Source organism: Mercenaria mercenaria, chromosome 18 (assembly GCF_021730395.1).
Source record: "Mercenaria mercenaria strain notata chromosome 18, MADL_Memer_1, whole genome shotgun sequence".
Lineage (NCBI taxonomy): Eukaryota > Metazoa > Mollusca > Bivalvia > Venerida > Veneridae > Mercenaria > Mercenaria mercenaria.
In genome coordinates this window covers 48,210,304-48,230,540 of record NC_069378.1, presented here as the reverse complement: position 1 = coordinate 48,230,540, position 20,237 = coordinate 48,210,304, and the positions used below count along the sequence as shown (strand labels likewise).

The following is a 20,237-nucleotide window of genomic DNA, read 5'->3' as shown; positions in this document are numbered from 1 at the left end:
ACTACATTAGCGCTTAGTCCGACCTTGACCTTTGTGTTAGTATTTTTGTCTCGTATACAACAACTGAAACCGTTTGAAAGAATACTTGTGCATGTTTTAACTTACCGATGATTAAAATGCAGTATGTCGGTGTCATATTAGTTTAAAGCAAGGTAATAGCCTGTCTTTGTATCGCCATAAAAAGAAACCATTTTGAATCATTTGGATCTGAAATTTGATCATGAGTCCTCTCTCCTCACATGTTTCAATACCATATACGGCAGGTATAAGTACATTGTATTTACGATTCCGATTTGGTAAGTGAGGACCTATTTGTTCGAAAAATGGATTAATGTTTTGAAAGGTTGAAAGGGACTGGCGATATTGAAACAAAGAATAATAATACAGAGTTCACTTAGTGTCAAGTACACAAAAGAACGGATTAAATATTTTTCATTCAGATCATTACTTTAATCCAAGAATGTTTTGAAAGAAAAAAATATTCTGAAGATGCACGTCGAATCTATAGCTTTTATCTATACCGACATTGTATTTTTGTCTTACAATTACATGTATTAGATGATGTCAATAGAATGTCGGTCTAAGGTATTGTACATTAAGTACCATTCTAATGTAAATCAATTGCGCTTCAAAAACCTTACATGCTTAGATAGGCATTATCAGTAGCACTAGAAGCATCGTAAGGGTATCAGTCTACACTTTTTTAATTGCATACGAGGCAAAATATGGCTCGGAGTTAGTTTAATTATTTTTAATAAATAGGTAACTTGAATGAGTAAATATTTATATTAGGATATATCTGTACAATATTTTTACATGTATTCAAACTGTTATTGATATGTTAATACACTAAAAATACGAGCCAGGGTTGTCCCAGAAAATCGTGAACTTTGTTTATTATTTCGAAAATAAGCCACGCATCAAATACTATTAATTATTTCAACTGGTATTATTTCAATTTATACTTTCTAGGCCGATAAAAGTTTAGTACACTCAGTTTTCCTCCTACAAAAAGAAGCGGCTTTCTTTTAAAATACATGTAACTTTCCCGGGATTAAAATTTATAACCTCGTTAATGGTAACGTGTGGCGTCTAATTATGTTGCGTTTCAAGTCTTTGGAGTCACTTACGTTTAAATAGTGATGGAACTCTGAAAGTCACGGTCGCACTAAATTTCAAAAATGACTACATCAGATAAGTTCCTGGCGCAGAAAGTTTTAAAAGCATTTTGTTGCCCTCTCTTTGAATCACTCGATCAACTTTCCTTAAAACGTTTGTACCACGTAAAGACAAGTGTCCTGCTTATATTTTCCTGATTTCCAGAATTTTTCAGTTCCCGTTCTGTTTGTGAAGCTACCTACACAATATTTTATTAATACTTCCTGCGCCGCGAACTTTTCTGACGTCGTAATTTATGAAAGTGTGTGCGTCCGTGACTTTCAAATTTACATCACCATTTTAAAATAAGTGATGTCAAAGACTTGAAACGCAACATAATTACGTGCCACACATTGCAGTTAACGTCGATATAAATTTTAATCTAGTAAGATGTATATCGGGTAAGTTACATGATTAAAAATGGAAGCCGCTTCTTTCTGTAGGAGGAAAAATGAGCGTGCGCCGGCTAGCACTGACTGCCGTCCATTATTTAAAGAATACTCAAATAATGTGAGAGGTATTTAATTTTAAACTTTATAGTCCTGTCAAGTATACATTGAAATAGCATCAGTTAAAATGATTATTTCATGCGTCGCTTATTTTAGAAATAATAAAAATGTTCCCGATTTTCTGGGACAACCCTCGTACTTTGGCTTAAACCAAAATAAAACGCCCCTGGTTAACAACAGATGCTTCTTTATAAGTATACAGTTAATTATTTTTTAAGGCTTTTTATGTCAGAATCAAGATATTCAGTTACGAAATTTAAACGGTCACTTATAAGTGGACATATTGATATTAAAGTACCGGTGCGTCTTGTCAAATGGTGGATCAAATAAAGGCTAGTATCATTAAAGGTTTCTCAATATAACATAATTGTATAATATTCTTTACATGTATTTCAATTTCTATACTAGAGATGGTACCTAAGGCTACTTATTCAACGACAACAACAACAAATCAAGAGCAAAACTGAAGCGCATATCGCTTATCTCACGCTAGCAATATTTTAACATAGCACCGTACAGTAAATACGGGAACTTTTGACAGCGAAACCGGCTTCGTTATTTTGATGGATTAGCTAAAGAAAGGTGACTGTCATTTCTTTTTAACTAACATAACCATTTTATTTATACTAAAGAACGTTTGCATTTTATTAACCGAAATTTCTGTAACAGCAGATTCCGCAAGGTAAATGCGATTCCGCACGCCTCGGTCAATATGCAAATTAGGTACATTTGTAAAAACAATTTGCGTGTCATAAAAAGTGAAATAACTTCTTTCGGCACAGCTTTTGGTATGGTTTTGGTGTGACCTTCAGTTAGAATATACATTTTTATATCGCTCTGTTTTTATCTCGTACATTTTGAGGCCTTGATTATTCTTGGCAAACGAATTTGGTAAAATGTTGAGGGATTCGATGTCGTAAAATTCGTATAGTCTGTTTATATTTTTTCTCACGTCGAATAATGTTTTCTTTCCTATGATCATACAGTACCTGTAAATTATCGGCAGTATGAATAAAAATAATTATCTTTGAATTATTTCGTTCGAAAATGAAAGATAATGCTCAACTTTTTTGTTTGAATGATTATTCATAGATCTTGAAGTAAACTATATGTTTGGGAAACACATCCGAGTCTGTGCGTACTTTGTCCACATAACTAAATAGTCATAGAAGAGTTCTGTCACCGGCTTCATTTTTCCAAGTAGGACCAAATTTTTCGGATTAAATATTGCCTTTCAGCATGAAAAATGAAGTATGAAAGTTAAATCATTATATAATTGAGGTACTCTGTTATTAAGTTTCAAACAGAAAATAATATCAGATGCAATTTGAAATTTTAGGTACCATCTCTATCTATACCCGTTATGTTTATTTTATAGTCTGTTGTGATGATTGAAATTTAACACAATGGGTATAGGATATCGAGATGTGCATGTGTTGAACATTTCAAGGTGGTGTTTTTGTAGTAAAAACATATATTCAGGTATATGTGTGTTCCGTTTTCATATTTCGTCAGTGTTCAATTGAGATGTTTCGCATATCTAAATCATTATAACAATTATGGGCACTATTATCGTCATTGCAATGCAAACTAGTTTTGTCGCCCTGCTACAGTCACCAACGGTCACAGACACGGTTGTTGTTCCGGTTAAAATTGGTGAACCGTCGTCAACAGCTTCCACTACTAGATCATAACTCGCTGTAACTGATGAAGTAAGGCTGGCTGAATTTACTTGTATCAAGCCTGTGTTTGCATCAATTTTGAAATCATTGTTTGTGTTCCCACCTGAAGAAAAAGTAAATTGGCGTTAATATTCTTTCTCAGTTATTTCAACTGTGGCACGGATAAGGGACACGTAATGAGAAGTGGTGATTTCCATCGGTATTTTTGCATGCCGGACAGGATTTTCATTGTTATTTGCTGGTGCCGGAGAAACTTGACTTACACCCCCGATGTAAAACGACCAACATATTGTAATTCATCAAAGAAATGTAAGACGACCAACATATTGTAATTCATCAAAGAAATGTAAAACGACCAACATATTGTAATTCATCAAAGAAATGTAAAACGACCAACATATTGTAATTCATCAAAGAAATGTAAAACGACCAACATATTGTAATTCATCAAAGAATGCGTAATATCATACCTAATATAATAACATAGCACTTAACAGAAATCATTCATTTTATCAAATTTATCTACAAATACAAAGAATATGAAGGAAACACCTTATTTTTCGTTCATACCAGAAAATGTGTATATCAAAAATACGTAATGGAACGGAAATTTCAAGTGTCATTACGGAATTTATATATAATTATCATCATATAGTTGATTATTTCCAGAATCACATATCTCAGCAGCACTAATACCATTTATGTCGCTGTTACTAAAACGGTACTCAAGAAAGCAAGAAAGAAATCCAGTATCAAAAGCAAACTAATGTTTTTACGTGGAACAAACATTTCACATTATAGAATTGTTTTTATCCATTTATGTTATTTTCAAATTACATCAACTGTAGGTTTTGGAGAGTATCATTTTTACAGTTTTTGTATCATAAATGTAAAGTCACTATCAATGGTATGAACTATTCGTAAGTTTTGATTATCGTCTCTGAATATTAACACCATGTGTGTACTATAAAATCACTAACATTGTTGTTTTTTTTAGCATTGTCAAATGAAAATAAAGAATATATCTACGTGACATTTCATGCAACCAATCTTTCGACTTTGACTAATGACGTTTGAAAACAAGATGCAAATAACTCTTTTACCTGCAAAGCTATGGGTAACTGTATTACTGGTATCTTGGTCAGTCGCAAGTGTTGTTGTAAGCGTTGTGTCTACAATTAGAACAAACCTATCAAAATGTGAATTCCAAATAAATATAATTGACTGAAACGCTAACCCGGCAGGGAGACAAGCACATGCGAATTTTCTGTACCGAAAACATCCGAAAAATGGCTACATTCGGGTAATTTTGCCCTTACGTTAAGAATTTTATAAAATGACAAAAGCATTGAAGACAGAAAACGTTTGATTAAAAAAACAAAACAAAAAACAACCACAAATGTCTGTCAGAACTTTTCAATACTTTTCAAACATTTAGCCCGATTTTATGCCATGGTCAAAATGTGTAGGTTGCTTGCCTACTGGGATTTTGGCAGTGTTTGAGAAAAGTACTGAGTAAAATGTAAATAGAATGTGTAACCCCGTAGTATATTTTGTCTTTGTCATTGTTAAAGTTTTTACCGAAATGAAATACTGTGAAAACTTTAATAAACTAAACTATAATTTTGGGAAAACTAAAATCAATTCATTTTTTATCAAAATTCACTGTCTCTAAATTAAAATATCAACATAAGGATTCTACGAGCTTTCTGGGCCTTCCATTTTGTAAAGGTGTTTCTAAAGGCAAAAGGTTCTAATTGGTGCTTCAGTTGAAATTCTTTTCAGATTATTTTTTTATACAACAACACACTTCAAAATGTACAAGCCTTACCTGTAGTGGAACCATCGGCAATGCAGGCACTGAATGTATTTTGATCAAACGCTGGCGCAGCCTCATTGACGTCTGTGACAGATACAGTTATAGTTGCTGTTCCAGTAGCTGGTTCATTGTCAATTACCCTGCCATTATAAGTACATAAATATGTTGCGACTAATATGTATATATAGCAATTTCGCAAACTTTTCGACCACCCTGTTAGCTGTCGTTTTTGTTAATTTCATTTCATATTCTAATCACTTGCTTTTATATCTTTGTGTAGTATTATCAATTTCTGTAATACCGTTAAATACGACGGAACTTAGATTGCAATATGTTGCACATCAGAGCTGTTTCATCATAACGTAAGAAAACCTAGATTTAAGGTATAATCACTAACTTGAAATCGTCTAAAGTCAAAGGATAAATGTAAAGCGTGTTCCCTGATTATTAGACATTTGCGAATTAAGTCTACGTGGACTGTGGACACCTAAGACGATAGATTTTTCAATGGGACCGTCTCAACATAATTTGATTATATCAGCCGCGGTAGGAAAAAGAGTTTATAACGACAATAGGGTTAGGGCTATTATATCATCACTATGCGATAGGTTATATAAATTCGCATGTGCCTGTTTTAAGCTCGACTTTTCGAAGAAAAAGTAGAGCTATTGCACTCGCTCGGCGTCGGCGTCGCCGTTTTTAAAGTTTTAGATAAAATCAAATATCTCTGTTACTATCAAAGCTATTGACTTGAAACTTATAATAGTTATTTACTATCAAAGTCTACACCAGGAGAAACAATCTTCATTACTCTGATTTGAATTTTGACATAATAATGCCCCCTTTTTCAACTTAGAAATTCTGGTTAAAGTTTTTGAAAAGGTCAAATATCTCTGTTACTATCAAAGCTATTGACTTGAAACTTAAAATAGTTATTTACTATTAAAGTCTACACCAGGAGAAACAATCTTCAGTACTCTGATTTGAATTTTGACATAATAATGCCCCCTTTTTACTTAAATGTTTTTGTTACATTTTTTGATAAAGTTAAATATCTCTGTTACTATTAAAGCTTTTGACTTGAAACTTAAAATACCTTTTTACTATCAAAGTCTACACGCGGAGAAACAATCCCCATTACCCTGTTTGAATTTTGACAGAGTTATGTCCCGCCGTATTAACTTGGATTTTTTACTGGCAAAGCTCTAATTCAGAGACAAGCACTTAGAAAAGTCGAGCGCGTTGTCTTACGGAAAGCTCTTGTTCCGTGTTTCTGTCCATCAGAGAGAAGTTATGCTACACATATCGCCAAAAATATTGAAGCAAGCCATGCGCTCTACACGTCGTCATATTGTGGTGAACATTTGGTCCAAGTTTCTTTAAAATCCTTCAAGCAGTTCAAGAGTTACACATCGCACTCGAAACAAAGCTATATGACCTTTGACCCCTAAGTGTGATATTGACCTTGTTGCTAGTCATCCAAAACATGCGCTCTGCACGTCGTCTCAATGTGGTAGACATTTGTGCAATGTTTCTTTAAAATGCCTCAAACAGATCAAGAGGTACAGAGCAGACACGAAACAAAGTCATATGACCTTGACCCCTAAGAGTGACCTTGACCTTAAAGCGAGCCACCTGATACATGCGCTCTGCACGTCGTCTTGATGTGGAGAACACTTATCAAGTTTGTTTAAAATCTTTTAAGGCCTTCACGAGTTACAGAGCGGAGTCGACACGAAATTGCTAACAGACAGACGGACACACAGACAGACAGACGGCCAGATAACCACCTGTTGTATCCCAAAAGACGTCCCCCGGGCGTATAATAACAACAAAGGAATGGAGACGCAAGCTATTACGTTTTCTACAGTTTTCCCAATGATTTACCTATTGACCTACATTCTGATCCCAGCTGAACCAGTTTACATTTTTTTTATGTCGGACGACGACGACGATGGAAAACGGATATATTGCGATCAGACTAGCTCATTTTTTCAACTTTGACGCAGATGCGCAACTTATAATATTTAAGAACATTTCAGGAAAGTGTTATGACGCTAGATCAAATATTTTTGCGATATGTATAACATTTCAGACCTTACCATCATTATAGGAATGTTTTCCTACCAAACATATATTAAAATAATCATGTTGAGACGGTCCCCTTGAAAAAATCGATCGTCTTAGGTGTTCACAGTCCACGTAGACTTAATTCGCAAATGTATTTTTGGTTGAATGAAAGCTTACAGAACTTAAGCAGCTAAGTTAAAGGACAACATAAAAGAGGTGCAACAATCCGTTAAAATATTGCTAGTAAAATTATCCCACACATTTAACTGAACTGGTGTCTTGAGATAACGCTTAAAATGATAAACATATGGAGCAGCAATGCAATGCCTATGATCATAAGCTTGTCGACAACAAAACACGCTAAGCCTTATGTAAATGCATGTAGCTGACTTACTCCACCACAATTGTGTAACTAGAAGTTGTCTCAAAGTCAAGTGTTGATGTAATTTGTACTTCACCACCAGTAAGTACCGAAATCGGGGACGCCTGCACCGTATACACATACTGCACTAAAGTTGCATCGCTGACAGCCGTAATAGTTGTAAAAATGAAGAATGTGGATTGGCCCTCACTAACAGAAATGACCCCATTTCCGTCTGCCGAAGGAATACTTGGGTTACTCCATGAGGTTATAGCAGCATCTGCTCAAGAGATAAATACCGGTTTATCCTTAAAAGTAGTGTAGAATGAATAACCTCTACGAAGCCAGACGCGTTATATATATATATATATATATATATATATATATATATATATATATATATATATATATATATATATACTTTAATAATATAGCAGAGCAAAGCTGGCCGATAAGGCTAACATTCGGAGATGAACTGCTATAATAGGCCAAAGTGCAGCGATATGACTGACAGGGGCCGCAGTGAGGCGATTTGCTTCTAAGATCAACTGAAATAACAAGATTGATAGCGGCGATATGGCTACTCCTTATTGTTCAATCTACTGTAACAGGACATAAAAAGGTATGACTAGAAATCGTAGATCAGTGTTTTTTTTTGGAAATATTATTACTTTATGCAGATCAACTTCTGTAACAAGATACACATTAGAGGTGCCAATCATTTTAAGACAAATTGTTATAACGGGAGAAAGTGATGGGAAATAATGTTTATCTTTCGTTGATCAACAGATGTAAGAGGATACAGAGAGGAGATATAGCTACAATTCGACGATCAATTGCTTTATTTGCTAAGGATTAAGGCGATATGTCGAACATTTAAGACTTACTGAACTAACAAGACAAAGTAAGACGATATGATTAGTATCATCGTCTCATTTGCTGTAACGGGACAAAGTTATATACGATTCAATAAATTTTCTATGAATGACTGGTTGAAACGAATCGTTTTGTGACACGTTCGTAGGTAAATTGTAATTTAATTGTTTGACAAGACCAACTACGACGATTATTAAGCGGCTGATGTATCTAGATACAGTGAAGAGATACGTCTAGGATTTTTAAATCTACGTTTATAACAGGGCAAAGTGAGGCACTATGGTAACCGTTGCTGTTTGAAGATCGACTGTCGTACAAGGACACAGTTTCAGGAATAAAGGGGGTTATGGTCTTCCTAAGGTAAAGGGGTCGGGATCAAAATCATTTTGTTTTTTAGGAGCCAAACTATGGAATGGGCTACCTTCTGAAATCACAAACATTACAAAATTAGCAGTTTTTAAGGATGCCTCCAAAAAACATTTAATGAACAGTTTTTAAATATCTTCTGAATTTTTAAATTTAAAGTTACATGTAATACATTTTTAAAATTTGTTGTTTTCTTCGTCTAAGGTAAAACTATTTCTTAATATTTTACCAACATCTTTATTCTTAACCATCTATCCATGATGTGCTTACAGTGTTCAATTTCCCATACATATAGTAATTATTGTGATGATATATTTTCCTGAGATATGTTTCTGTACGATAGGATATTATTTTCATAATAATTGAAGTCAGTCACCTGTGATATTTCTATTTAGAATTATTCTGTGATATATTAATAATGTTTGTAATATGTGTTAAATTTAAATAGTGCCTCTCTATGTCATGCCACCAGTGCCAAAGGACCACAATGGAAACAAGCGCTGGCGCTTTTTTGTGTTATCCTTGGTATTGGATGCATATCATGGTTTAATTCTGTATTATTTAATATTTATTTATTTATCCATTTTTATTTATTTATTTATTTATTTATTTATTTATCTAATATTTCAATATGTTAGAATTTTAACATTATAAGAATGTTTGTAAACCATTATATGTTTTCCTTTGCCGAAATAAATAAATCAATCAATCAATCAAAGTAAGGAGATGTGACTAGCTTTATAACAACAGCGTCCGTAACGAAACGAGGTGAGGCGATACGACGAATATTAGCAAGTCAGCTGCGCTTTTGATACTTATCCATGCTCCTGTCAGGAGGAAGTATTTTGACACTATCTGCATTGATATCGAATATACTTTCAAATTTTAATTGAAATGAAGGTCTTTTCTTTTTTATATTTACAGAGACAATGTTTGAACAAACTTTTGATGAACCATGATATCATTTAAATTGAATCAAATGTCACCTTCAGTTTAAATTACGTTTAAACCTTAAACCTTACTAACCTTTGTAAACTCGTACACTTTGATTTATAAAAGAAACTTTACAATTAATATGGAGTGTATGTACAAATAGAAAGCTTATTTCGTTCAGATAATATAACGACAAATATAGATAAAAATTCAAATGGTTCTTATTATCAAAAAGCTATTATGCGCGCACGCTTTTTCTATGTGACAACATTTTGAGTGTTGTTTAAAATGTCATAGATCTATACGTTAAACATAAAAGAACTAAAACAGATAAAAGGTAAGGGCGCCCCAAACACAGTCATTGTAATTATAATCTTCTTTACATCTTGTCCAAAAAGGAAAAACTAACACATGTTTCCTGTCAACTTTGCAAGTGTAACAAACGCTTTATAGACATTCATAAACGAACATTTTAATGGCATTATGAACTCTTTACAAAAATATATAAACTGTTTAAAGATATTACTTTATAAGGCTTTATAAAGATATATCAACGCTTTAAAAATATTATATGAACGCTTTATATAGACATGAATTATATATAACGTTTCATAGAAATATGTAGACATTTCGTTGGCGAAAATGAACGCTTTAAAGTATTTAAACAGGACACATAAACACGTTTTTATTCTTTAATATTATTGATATCACATTTCCAAATAGTATCTTGTTAACAGATAACTACAAGTATATTCAAAATAATTTTAAAACCATGTTTATTGGATTTGATATGATCATTAAGTTAATATTATAAAATCAGTATAATCAAAGTACCTGCCACGGAATTTTTGTAACAGCGAAACGCGAGCAAAGTTTATTTTTGGTTAATTAAGAGTATAAATGAAGTGTTATATGTATAAAAGGTCACTGTAATTATGTTTAAGTAAATATCCGACATAAAAATGTTATCAAATATTGATCTTCAAGGATTAGCGGTTTGGAGAGATACCTTATTTTCAATGCTGTTTGTGCACAGCTAATAACTTTTCAATTAATACATGCCTCCACAACAGAGACTATTTTCTTCAAATGTCTTACCAACAGACCTAGTTTCTGTTTATCAAAATTTTATATTCATGTTGTATTTCATGTGAAGTCTACTTTTTAATGTCCGTCAAAACATTTTAGATCTGTTTTTCTTTCATCACAAGTAAGTGGTGCAACAAAAAGTATTTGACAATTCGTACTTAGTTAAAGTGCAGCTGCACTAACAAAAATATCAAGCACATTTTCAAATATGGCTTCGCAACAATTCCCACCCTATTGTCGATGTAAAACAAGTACTACAGTAAGTGGTGGCAGTTCGTGTTCGGTGTAAGTCATGCCCACTTAATATAAATATCAGCTTATTTACCTAGGGCTACGCAAGAATATACTTTTTATTCTCGATATTACGAAACTATACATGTTTTATGTATTTCTCAATCTACTTATTCACGATATAAATAGTGGGCTATTTTTCAGTGTAAAATAAAAATATATTGCCCCAAGTGAACACTGTAAGCACTATTCTCACGGGTGAAGTAGTACTCCTAACTTACATTTATAATAAACAAGTGTTCTTCTTTGTTTTATGACTTCCAATGATTTAGTCTAGACTAGATAATAATCGCTTTACCCGCGTAACATCACATGCAATGTGCCATGACGACACAACGACGTGACGTCGTGATTTCTATGTTGAAAAATTCTCAGACAGTTCTATGAAGATTCCAGATTTGTTTACTATTGTATTACGAAAAAGCACGGTGTGTTCATGTAGGTATTTTAATAATACATCAATATCTGTACCTATTTTTATACATCAATACCTGTGCTGTTCGTATTAACCTGGCAATATGACACCGTGGCGCAGTGGTAAGGTTTTTGACTTTCATACAGGTTACCATGATTAGATCGATTGTAATGTTATCGGTACTGCTTTAAGTCTTACGTTATTTCATGTATCATATGCCATGAATTTAAATGTTTTCTCTTGTATTGATTTTCTGGAGACTCTAGTGACAAGTCATTTGTGTTATTATCTAAGACACTTATAAAACAATTGTACTCGACTTTTTCTACAACGGTTAAATTGGATAAGAAGAAATGAACCATAAAAATCATGATCAGTTTTATCAGATAAGAGGTAAGTTTGCATATAAAATGAAAGTTAAAGAAGAAAATATGGTCCTTTGACGTTTGACTCGAACCCATAACCCTAATAAACGATTTGTCCGCAGAGCTACCTGCACATGCGACATAATATCAGTTAAGAAATATATTATGCAGTAGTTATATCGTTATTTAGGTTCTGACACCGAAAATAAATTAACGAAAATGTATGGAATATTTATGAGTGTCAGGCCAATACTTATGGACAACATTAAAGTAGAATCAATATTTTTGAAAGAATTTTCGATAATTCATATTTTTTCGCGTTCAAGTGTACTTCCATACCGGTGAAAAGTGAAAATGATTTAACATGCTAATTTCAATTCACTGATATAATCTAGTAATTCACGAGAAGCATGAAAAAATAAACAATTTTAACCCATGTTTTCAGTAAATTATCAAAATATCTGAGTAAAACATATCAGGTATTGTCACAGTGCAAAAATACCAGAAACATTTTTCACAGTTATAAAGCTATTACATGTTAATTTAGTAAAACATAATAAAAATATTAATTAAAAGTAAAATTTGTTTGTTTTACAGGTAAGAAACATGAACAGTGTTTTCTAAATTTTAAAAGAATAATGAATGTTGTGTTAAATCGTGAAAGATATATATTACACTGAAACAAACAAATATCCTCTGTGGACCATCGTTTTGAAAATGTTACATATATTTTCTTGATTGATTAATTAATTAATTGATTGATTTATTTATGTATTTATGTATTTATTTATTTATTTATTTATTTATTTATTTTAATTAATGCAGACTCGTTACTTAGGCTATAAGTAGATAGTGTCTGAACGCATGTGTTTAACGTTTTCGGACTCGAACGTTTCATTTTCAGACCCATCCGTAAAAAAATCTTAAAAGTTAGGTATTTTTAAAAATTGTTCTATCAGTGTAATTTTACCCTTTTTTACATGTATTAGCTTAACAAAAGTTTGCGTTTAAGGTATTGCACATTATGTGCAAATTTTGATAAAAAGAATTAAATTTTAAAATATTACCTGCTGAGATAGGCAATGCCAATATCATCAGAAACATTATACTTCTATCCGTCCTCATGTTCAGATGTCAAATGAGCCCAAATTTAGAACTGACTAACCAATTGAACGCCGAAGATTTGAATACATACTTCATTATGTGCAAATATCTAAGCATATATTGAGACTCTATCGGATATAAGTCTTTATATACTAAAATAGTTTTAATGTTTAAATATGGTTCCATCTTTGAGCAAAGCTATCAATAAATGAAATATTGAAATGCGCACTGAAATCGCACATATTTGCAGACAATTTACAATTTTAAACAGAAATATGTCTAGATAGCAGGACGTTACATTACCCATGCTTCACCTCTAATAAACCTGTTTTTGATCATGCAATAAAACAAGATCCTTCAGCACGCACGAAAATTTGAAAACATCATCTTATTTTATTGTATTACATAAATTTACATGGGAAAAATTATAGTTTAGAAATGATTTTCAAGTATAGCAAAAGTCGTATTTTTACACTATTTATATACGATGGACCGTTATACGTCGGGCGTAATAATTTTAAAAAGGTGTTCAAAGACGGTTTTGCTATAAATGATTTCAATTCAAATAAGTATTTTCTTGTGAAAGTATGGTTCAATATGATAGAACTGTTTCTTCGCGCATTCTTCTTCTTCTTCTTCTTCTTCTTATTATTTTTTTTTTGCGCCAAATGATAGGTCGTCATGCTCCTTTGTTTATCCACGCCAGGACTGAAATAGTAATATGTCTTGCGGTACAGTTCCATTAGGGTGCAAATGATGGCGAAATAGTCTTCAAAGCAAATAATCAACCATGTTTGTGTGTGAATTAATGAAGACAGTTGTGATGTTTCTTATCGAACATATTGTTTTAAGTAAAATATCGTAACAAATATGAACGCTCTACTCGTTGCGTGCATGGCTATAAATATCACGTCGGCGTGACAACGATATAATATTGCTGTGATGATTTAAGCATTGCTAATCATATTAGAATAATAATTAAAGCACTCTTAGTCATTTTAGAATCAGTTTCCCATTTCAAATAATTATACTTCTGAAAAATTCGGCCTTCGATAGTCATTCAAAATGATAGCTGATATGGGTATAATAGAAATTGACACAGGTAATTCGGAACGGTTGGAGACATTCCTTTAGTTTCAATTATTTGTGACTGTATCAGGTTCAAATTTATCGCGTGGTACTTTCAAACAAATCATTATACCATGATTTAAATGAGCGATAATGTATAAACTCCTGTCGATATTATTGTATCATACCTCACGTTTCGCTTGTGTAGTTTGATGTCCATTAATCTAAACAAATGCGAATTAATTCTTAAATTTGAAAATTATTTCTTATCCATTAACTTAAAAAAAATTGCACAATAACTTCCAAGTTTGGAAATTAATTCATATTGGTCCGAGAGCTCACGGACTTTTATTGCAACAACTGAGGCCAAAAAAAGTTTATACATTTTTGGAAACAATATTTCATATCCTCCATGAAAACACATTTCTTAAGTGTCAAAGCCGTGCCTATCTATATTTTGTTCACTTATGTTTGTGATAGGGGAGGTAAAACTCACTTGTAAAACTTAAGGGGGAAGAGTAAAGTTTACGACTACCAGTTTTTTCACTGTTTAATTACAGTAGCTATAAGATTGTCAGTAAATGTATATATGTCAACCAATGTCAGCAAAAACAAATTCATTAAAAAGGAATGAAGGGCAAACTTGATATTTAAGGTCAAAGGTCAAATTTATGTACAAATCACAAAAATTGGCATATTTGAAATTTATTTTTATTCTTAAAAATTAGTTTGTTATCATAAGTCACCCAGCTTTATATATGTAATGTCTATATATCAGTCAAAGTCAGAAATGCAAATCTTATTGCAAAACGTCAAAGTCAACCCTGATAACTGAAGGTCAAAGTTCATTTTCATGCAAGATTATGAAAAATGTTACATTTACTTTTTCTGGCGTTTTTAATATGTATTCACACTGTTAGTCACTGAAGTTAATTCGTTTTAATGTCTGTATGTCAGGCAAAGTCATCAGTGCAGATGTAACCCCAAAACTACCAAGGGTAAAGCTTATATCAAAGGTCAAAGGTCAATTTTGTGTGAAAAATGGCATGAATAGTTTCCTGTTTGCAATATAACAGATATTTCTGATCATTATTTGTAATTGCTCGTGATTTATTTTAATGTATACATGTCCCACAATGTCAGTAATAAAGCTATCGTCTAAAATCAGACAAGTTCAAATGTGATATTAAGGGTCAAAGGTCATTTTCAAGTAAAAGAATGAAAAAAAAATAGCTCTTTAACTGTTCTTCTTGTTAATGATAATTTGTCGATATAATCATCAGTTCATTTTAATGTATAAAATGTAGGCGATATGTGGTATGCACATATTATTTCCAAACATTCAAGGTCAACCATAATTTCAAAGGTCAAAGGTAAAAAAGTGAGTAAAATGTTGCAATAATATCACCTGTTTGTAATAATTTTTTTATTGTTTTAAAGTATTTGTTTTGTCATTTTAGTAACTGATAGTTGTTCATTTTACTGTATATATGTCAGACGATGTCATGGAAGAGAAAATAAGTCAAGGTCGAACCTGGTATTAAAGGTCAGGGGTCATTTTTATGTAAAAGATCAAATTGTAGCGTACTTACTCATTACTTTGTTCAAAAATGATAGCGCTTGTTAGAATTTTCTGTTAGCAATTTGTTTTAATGTATCAAGTCAAGCAAGGTCAGGAATGTAGGTCTTATCCAAATAAGGCAAAGCCAACCCTATTATCAAAGGTCAAAAGTCAAATTTGCGTGAAAATTAGCCAAAAAAATAACAACAGTATTTTTGCAATGATTTCTCATTTTGTTGAGGGTATTTCAAAACTATTAACTAATTATTATTCATTTTAAAGAATATATAACAGATGATATCATTCTTGAAATAATAATGAAAAATTAGTCAAGGTCAAATCTGACATTAAAGGTCAAATGAGAGGGCCTTAAAAACCTGCCATTATGAAAAAAACTGGCTGGAACAAGTTGGGGAGTAAATGCAAAGATCCTCTGCAAGTCTACACAGGCAACGTACGGCCCATAGCAGAGTACGCATCAACCTCATTGGTACCTGCTTCCAAAACCAGTAAAGAGAAACTGGACAACGTTAAATGTCAGGTCTGAGGATCAGGGGCAATGAAAACAACTCCAATAAAATAAATGGAAAAGACAGCAAACCCTGAGCCATAAAAGACAAGACGAGAGTACAAAGCTTTTGTGCATGCAGAGAAGGCAAATATACTACCATCCCACCCGCTCCACTCAAAACTCGAGAGCAGAACCAAGAACAGACTGAAAAGACAGATTCTTAACCACTCGTCAAAGAACTGCAAAAAAGGAAAGCAGTAGCACTGGACACAGATGCAGAGCCGCTCGAACCCAATGAATGGGTTCCCAGACAATGTGCCCCCAAGATCAGATTGGAGGTGCCAGGAGTAGAAGAAAAGGGAAAGCAACATCAGGCTTATCAACAGTCTCTTACGCTAGAAATGATCAATAACCGCTATCCAGCACACTCTTGGATCCAAGCATATACCGATGGATCAGTGGTAAAGGCAGTTCAGAAAGCTGGGAGTGGTGCCTTCATGAAATTTTCAGACAGCTCCTCCTTCATACTCTCTCATCCAGTCGGCAAGAGATGCTCCAACAACAGATGCAGATGCAAGCCCTCACATCGGCGACACTCGAACTGTATGAGCGAGGAGTAAAGGGACAATATATTCCTAACAGACCCGAAGTCAGCTCTTCAGGCTCTCTCAGCAGGTCCATCAGACAACTTAATCAGACAGCTGTTGAAAAACATCAATCTCCTGCCTGAGAGCAACAATGTAGCATTTCGATGGATTCCTGCTCATGTGTGCATAGCTGAAAATGAAGCTGCGCACAAACCTTGCAAAGACAGCAACCAGGCAAATATAGCCCCAACCTCCAACTTCATACAGAGAAGCCCAGACTCTGTGGAAGAACAGCTTTGCATCAGACTGGAAAAACATAAATGGAGGTTACCTGCCAAATCAGGACTGTCTACACAAACTAAACAACCAATTAACTGTCTTCCGTCTGGAAGACTGTGGCCTGAAAAAACATATGAAGAAGCTGGGAGTTGCAGAGAAAGCTAAATGTCAGTGCGGATCAGAGGACCAAACACCGTTTCACATTCTGCAGAGCTCTTCCTATCTGGAAGAAGCACGCCAGAAAGTTTGGCCAACAGACATCCCATCTGAGACTAAGCCGTGGAGAGGTGCCAGCGACTTGCAGAATACGGTGCAGTTCATTGCCGCATCTAATCATAAGATATAAAACGGCCATAAGCAGATGGAAGGCAGTAAGGAAGTAAGTAAGTAAAGGCTAACATTAAAATGAATTAACATCAAGTTATAACAAGTTATGTTTGAACAAAGAAATAAAATTACAGTGCTATCTTTTTAATTTATTACCCGAAAATGAATTTTAAACTTTAACATCAGGGCTGATCTAGACTCATGTCTTAGGCCATACCAAATTGATTCATAGTTCTTCGGAAAATTTTCAAAAAAAGGATGGGAGCGAGCGATCGATTTTTTTTTTCTCAATTTTGATTTTTTCAGAGGCGGGTAGCTTTTACATGGACCGAGCGGGTATTTTTTTTTTGCAGTTATGATTATACATGAAGTTAACATTTCTTTAAGAATAACACAGAACTTAAACATTTACAGTGTGACTAACACAGTAGATAGCTTTTCTATATGTTTTAAAGACTACATGAACGGTTTTGCAAATAAATTCTTGCTAAAACTCACTGAATCACTTTGTTTTTATTTTGTATTTATAATTACTAAGGGATGAGTGTCTTATTTTTATTTTTGATTGTTCCACATTAATCTGAAGGCGTGCCCATTTAACGACAGAGGATGAGGAATATTTAAGACAACGGGCACCCAAGTGGAATAACATATCTTCTGAAACCCAGTTAGATGGCTTCGACACATGAGCAACTTTGTGCCCCTAGTGAAACTCCAAGCGGTAGAGGTGAGGGGAAAGTAATAAATCACTTGACCAAGGAGACCAAACGGAGTTGGGCACACAATTAAATGCTTCGACATTGCTCGAATCCCATTGGAATAATTTCTTAACAGATCAGACTAGCTTAAGTTTTTGTGGTAGAGGTTCATTTCAATCAAAATGATAACAGACGGACAAAAATGATCCCAATATGGCCACTCTTAAAAGTGTTATTTGTTGTGCTTTGACTGACCAAGAAATTTTGAGTTGGGGAGGTCTTTTTTTTCAGATTCTTTCTTTCAATCAATTCACAGCAAATTAATATACAAACAGGGAAAATTGGGGTTATAATACGACAGAAATTATTTTTTATATCTACACTACTTATTTGAAAAGCTAAACATTTTTTTTAAAATTGAATATATGCATTTTGATAGAATATCTGACTGCAGTACTAAGGAAGTTTCGTTCAAAATGATTTTGGATTTGTGAACAAACATTTTTTTTAAGAAAGCACTGGCTTTGGCTCTAGATCTAAAATACTGAACTAAACAACTGATAACAAATGGTCTGAAAACTTAATCTGAACAATATTTCTATGTTTAATCCAAATATTTTTAATTGAATCCCCGTGTACGTCTTACAAGCCGGGCCTTGTTCTTTTCACTGTATTGAACAATCGTAGAACGTGCCTACTTCATCACCTACCGGCACATCGAAGGCCATGTGTGGCACTAGCACAGACACTCCAGATTTAAAACAAATGATGAACAACATCATAATTCCTGACTTTTTGAGTTTGAGTAATCAGCTACATGTATTACGAACAGGCTTGTTGCAGTACCAGTAGTACTGCTACTGAAGCCATTTTAGCAACTACTGGTACTGCTACTGAATTACTTGGTCAAAATTTGGCGACTACTGTTACTGATACTGCATTACTGTCTCAAAAAAGTGGTACTGGTACTGCAGTACTCAACCAGTACTTTGTTGTTTTTTTTTTGTTTTTTTTCTTTGTTGTTTTAATTTTCAAAAAATTGTTCTATTTTTATGAAATGGTGCCTTTATAACTTAGCATCTAATACATGCTGCCTTTAATATGATTTAGATGTTATGCCTTTAAGCAATCATATTTATTGACATGACTGAAGCATATATCACAGAACACCAATTATGGGATAAACCTGTTTTGCTGTTGAATGTATAATAGCAATATAATAGCAATCCTGCACTGATTTGAGCTGTCATCAATAACAATGAAATGGTCAGTTCGCTCAGTTTTCAGTATAAATAGTAAAGTATTAAGAGTAAAGTAACTTATTTTTTGTATGAAACAGTCATTGCTGGTCTCTCTGGATATGTGGATGTTTTTTTTCTGAATTTGAAAATAAGCTGGAACAAATTTTTCAAACTACCGGAAAACACAGAGGGCACGTTCAAAGCAAAATGCTTGCATTGCCCTTCTGAAATATCTGGATCATTGAAGGTGTCTTCTAACTTCATCAAGCATTTGAAAGTAAGTAGTAGATTTTACATATTGAATGATTTGAAATATTTAACATTGGCACTGGCAATAACAAATATCAATGAAATGTCATAACTTTATGTTAACATCCCTTAGACATTGTCTGACACTGTGACAAAACAATACAATATACAATAGAAAAAGGTGTTAATAAGAACAATGGATGCATATCATTTGAGTTGAGTATATCTATAATTATGCACATAAGTGTGGTAATTAACTGTATTGTTATCTTTGCATAAGAATGCTGCCACCCAAAACAAACAAACACACAAGCCTTTGTCTTCAATGAAGTTTGTCAATCATGTTTGCTTTTCAATATTACAGTAGAGCGACTCTTTTCTATAGCTGGCAAGATATTTCGGCCAGATAGGTGCCGGATGAATGACGAGACATTTCATAACCTTATAATGATCAAATGCAATTCAGAAGCTAAAAATGCATAAAAAGTTAACAAGTGTGTTGAAACTTTAAACATGAATAACTATACATAAAGTGCTGTGTTCAAGGTTAAACAAATACATAAATGATATTCTCGCACTAATGTAATATGCACTAGATTTAAGTTAGAAATAAAATAGCTGAGAAAATGTAATGTTTTATGATGAGTCAGTTTATTGCAAGTACCCATAACAATTGAC

General features: G+C 33.3%; 1 protein-coding gene across 1 annotated transcript; it reads right to left on the bottom strand.

Moving 5' to 3' along the window:
• Positions 1-1,109: 1,109 nt before the first annotated feature.
• On the bottom strand, positions 1,110-13,124 carry LOC123539185 (protocadherin Fat 1-like). Its single transcript, XM_045323699.2, has 5 exons — positions 13,002-13,124; positions 7,633-7,879; positions 5,181-5,308; positions 4,453-4,521; positions 1,110-3,452 (listed from the first exon to the last, which is right to left on the bottom strand). Exons 1-5 carry the CDS (start codon positions 13,057-13,059, stop codon positions 3,208-3,210), a joined length of 747 nt encoding a protein of 248 aa, XP_045179634.2. The 5' UTR covers positions 13,060-13,124; the 3' UTR covers positions 1,110-3,207.
• Between the last annotated feature and the right edge of the window lie 7,113 nt (positions 13,125-20,237).

Excerpts from the sequence above, each read along its gene's own strand:
- LOC123539185 (XM_045323699.2), bottom strand. The coding sequence starts at position 13,059 with ATGAGGACGGATAGAAGTATAATGTTTCTGATGATATTGGCATTGCCT. Across the intron at positions 7,880-13,001 it reads GGCATTGCCTATCTCAGCAG|ATGCTGCTATAACCTCATGG; the intron begins GTAATATTTTAA and ends TCTCTTGAGCAG. Across the intron at positions 4,522-5,180 it reads TGCCGATGGTTCCACTACAG|ACACAACGCTTACAACAACA; the intron begins GTAAGGCTTGTA and ends TTCTAATTGTAG.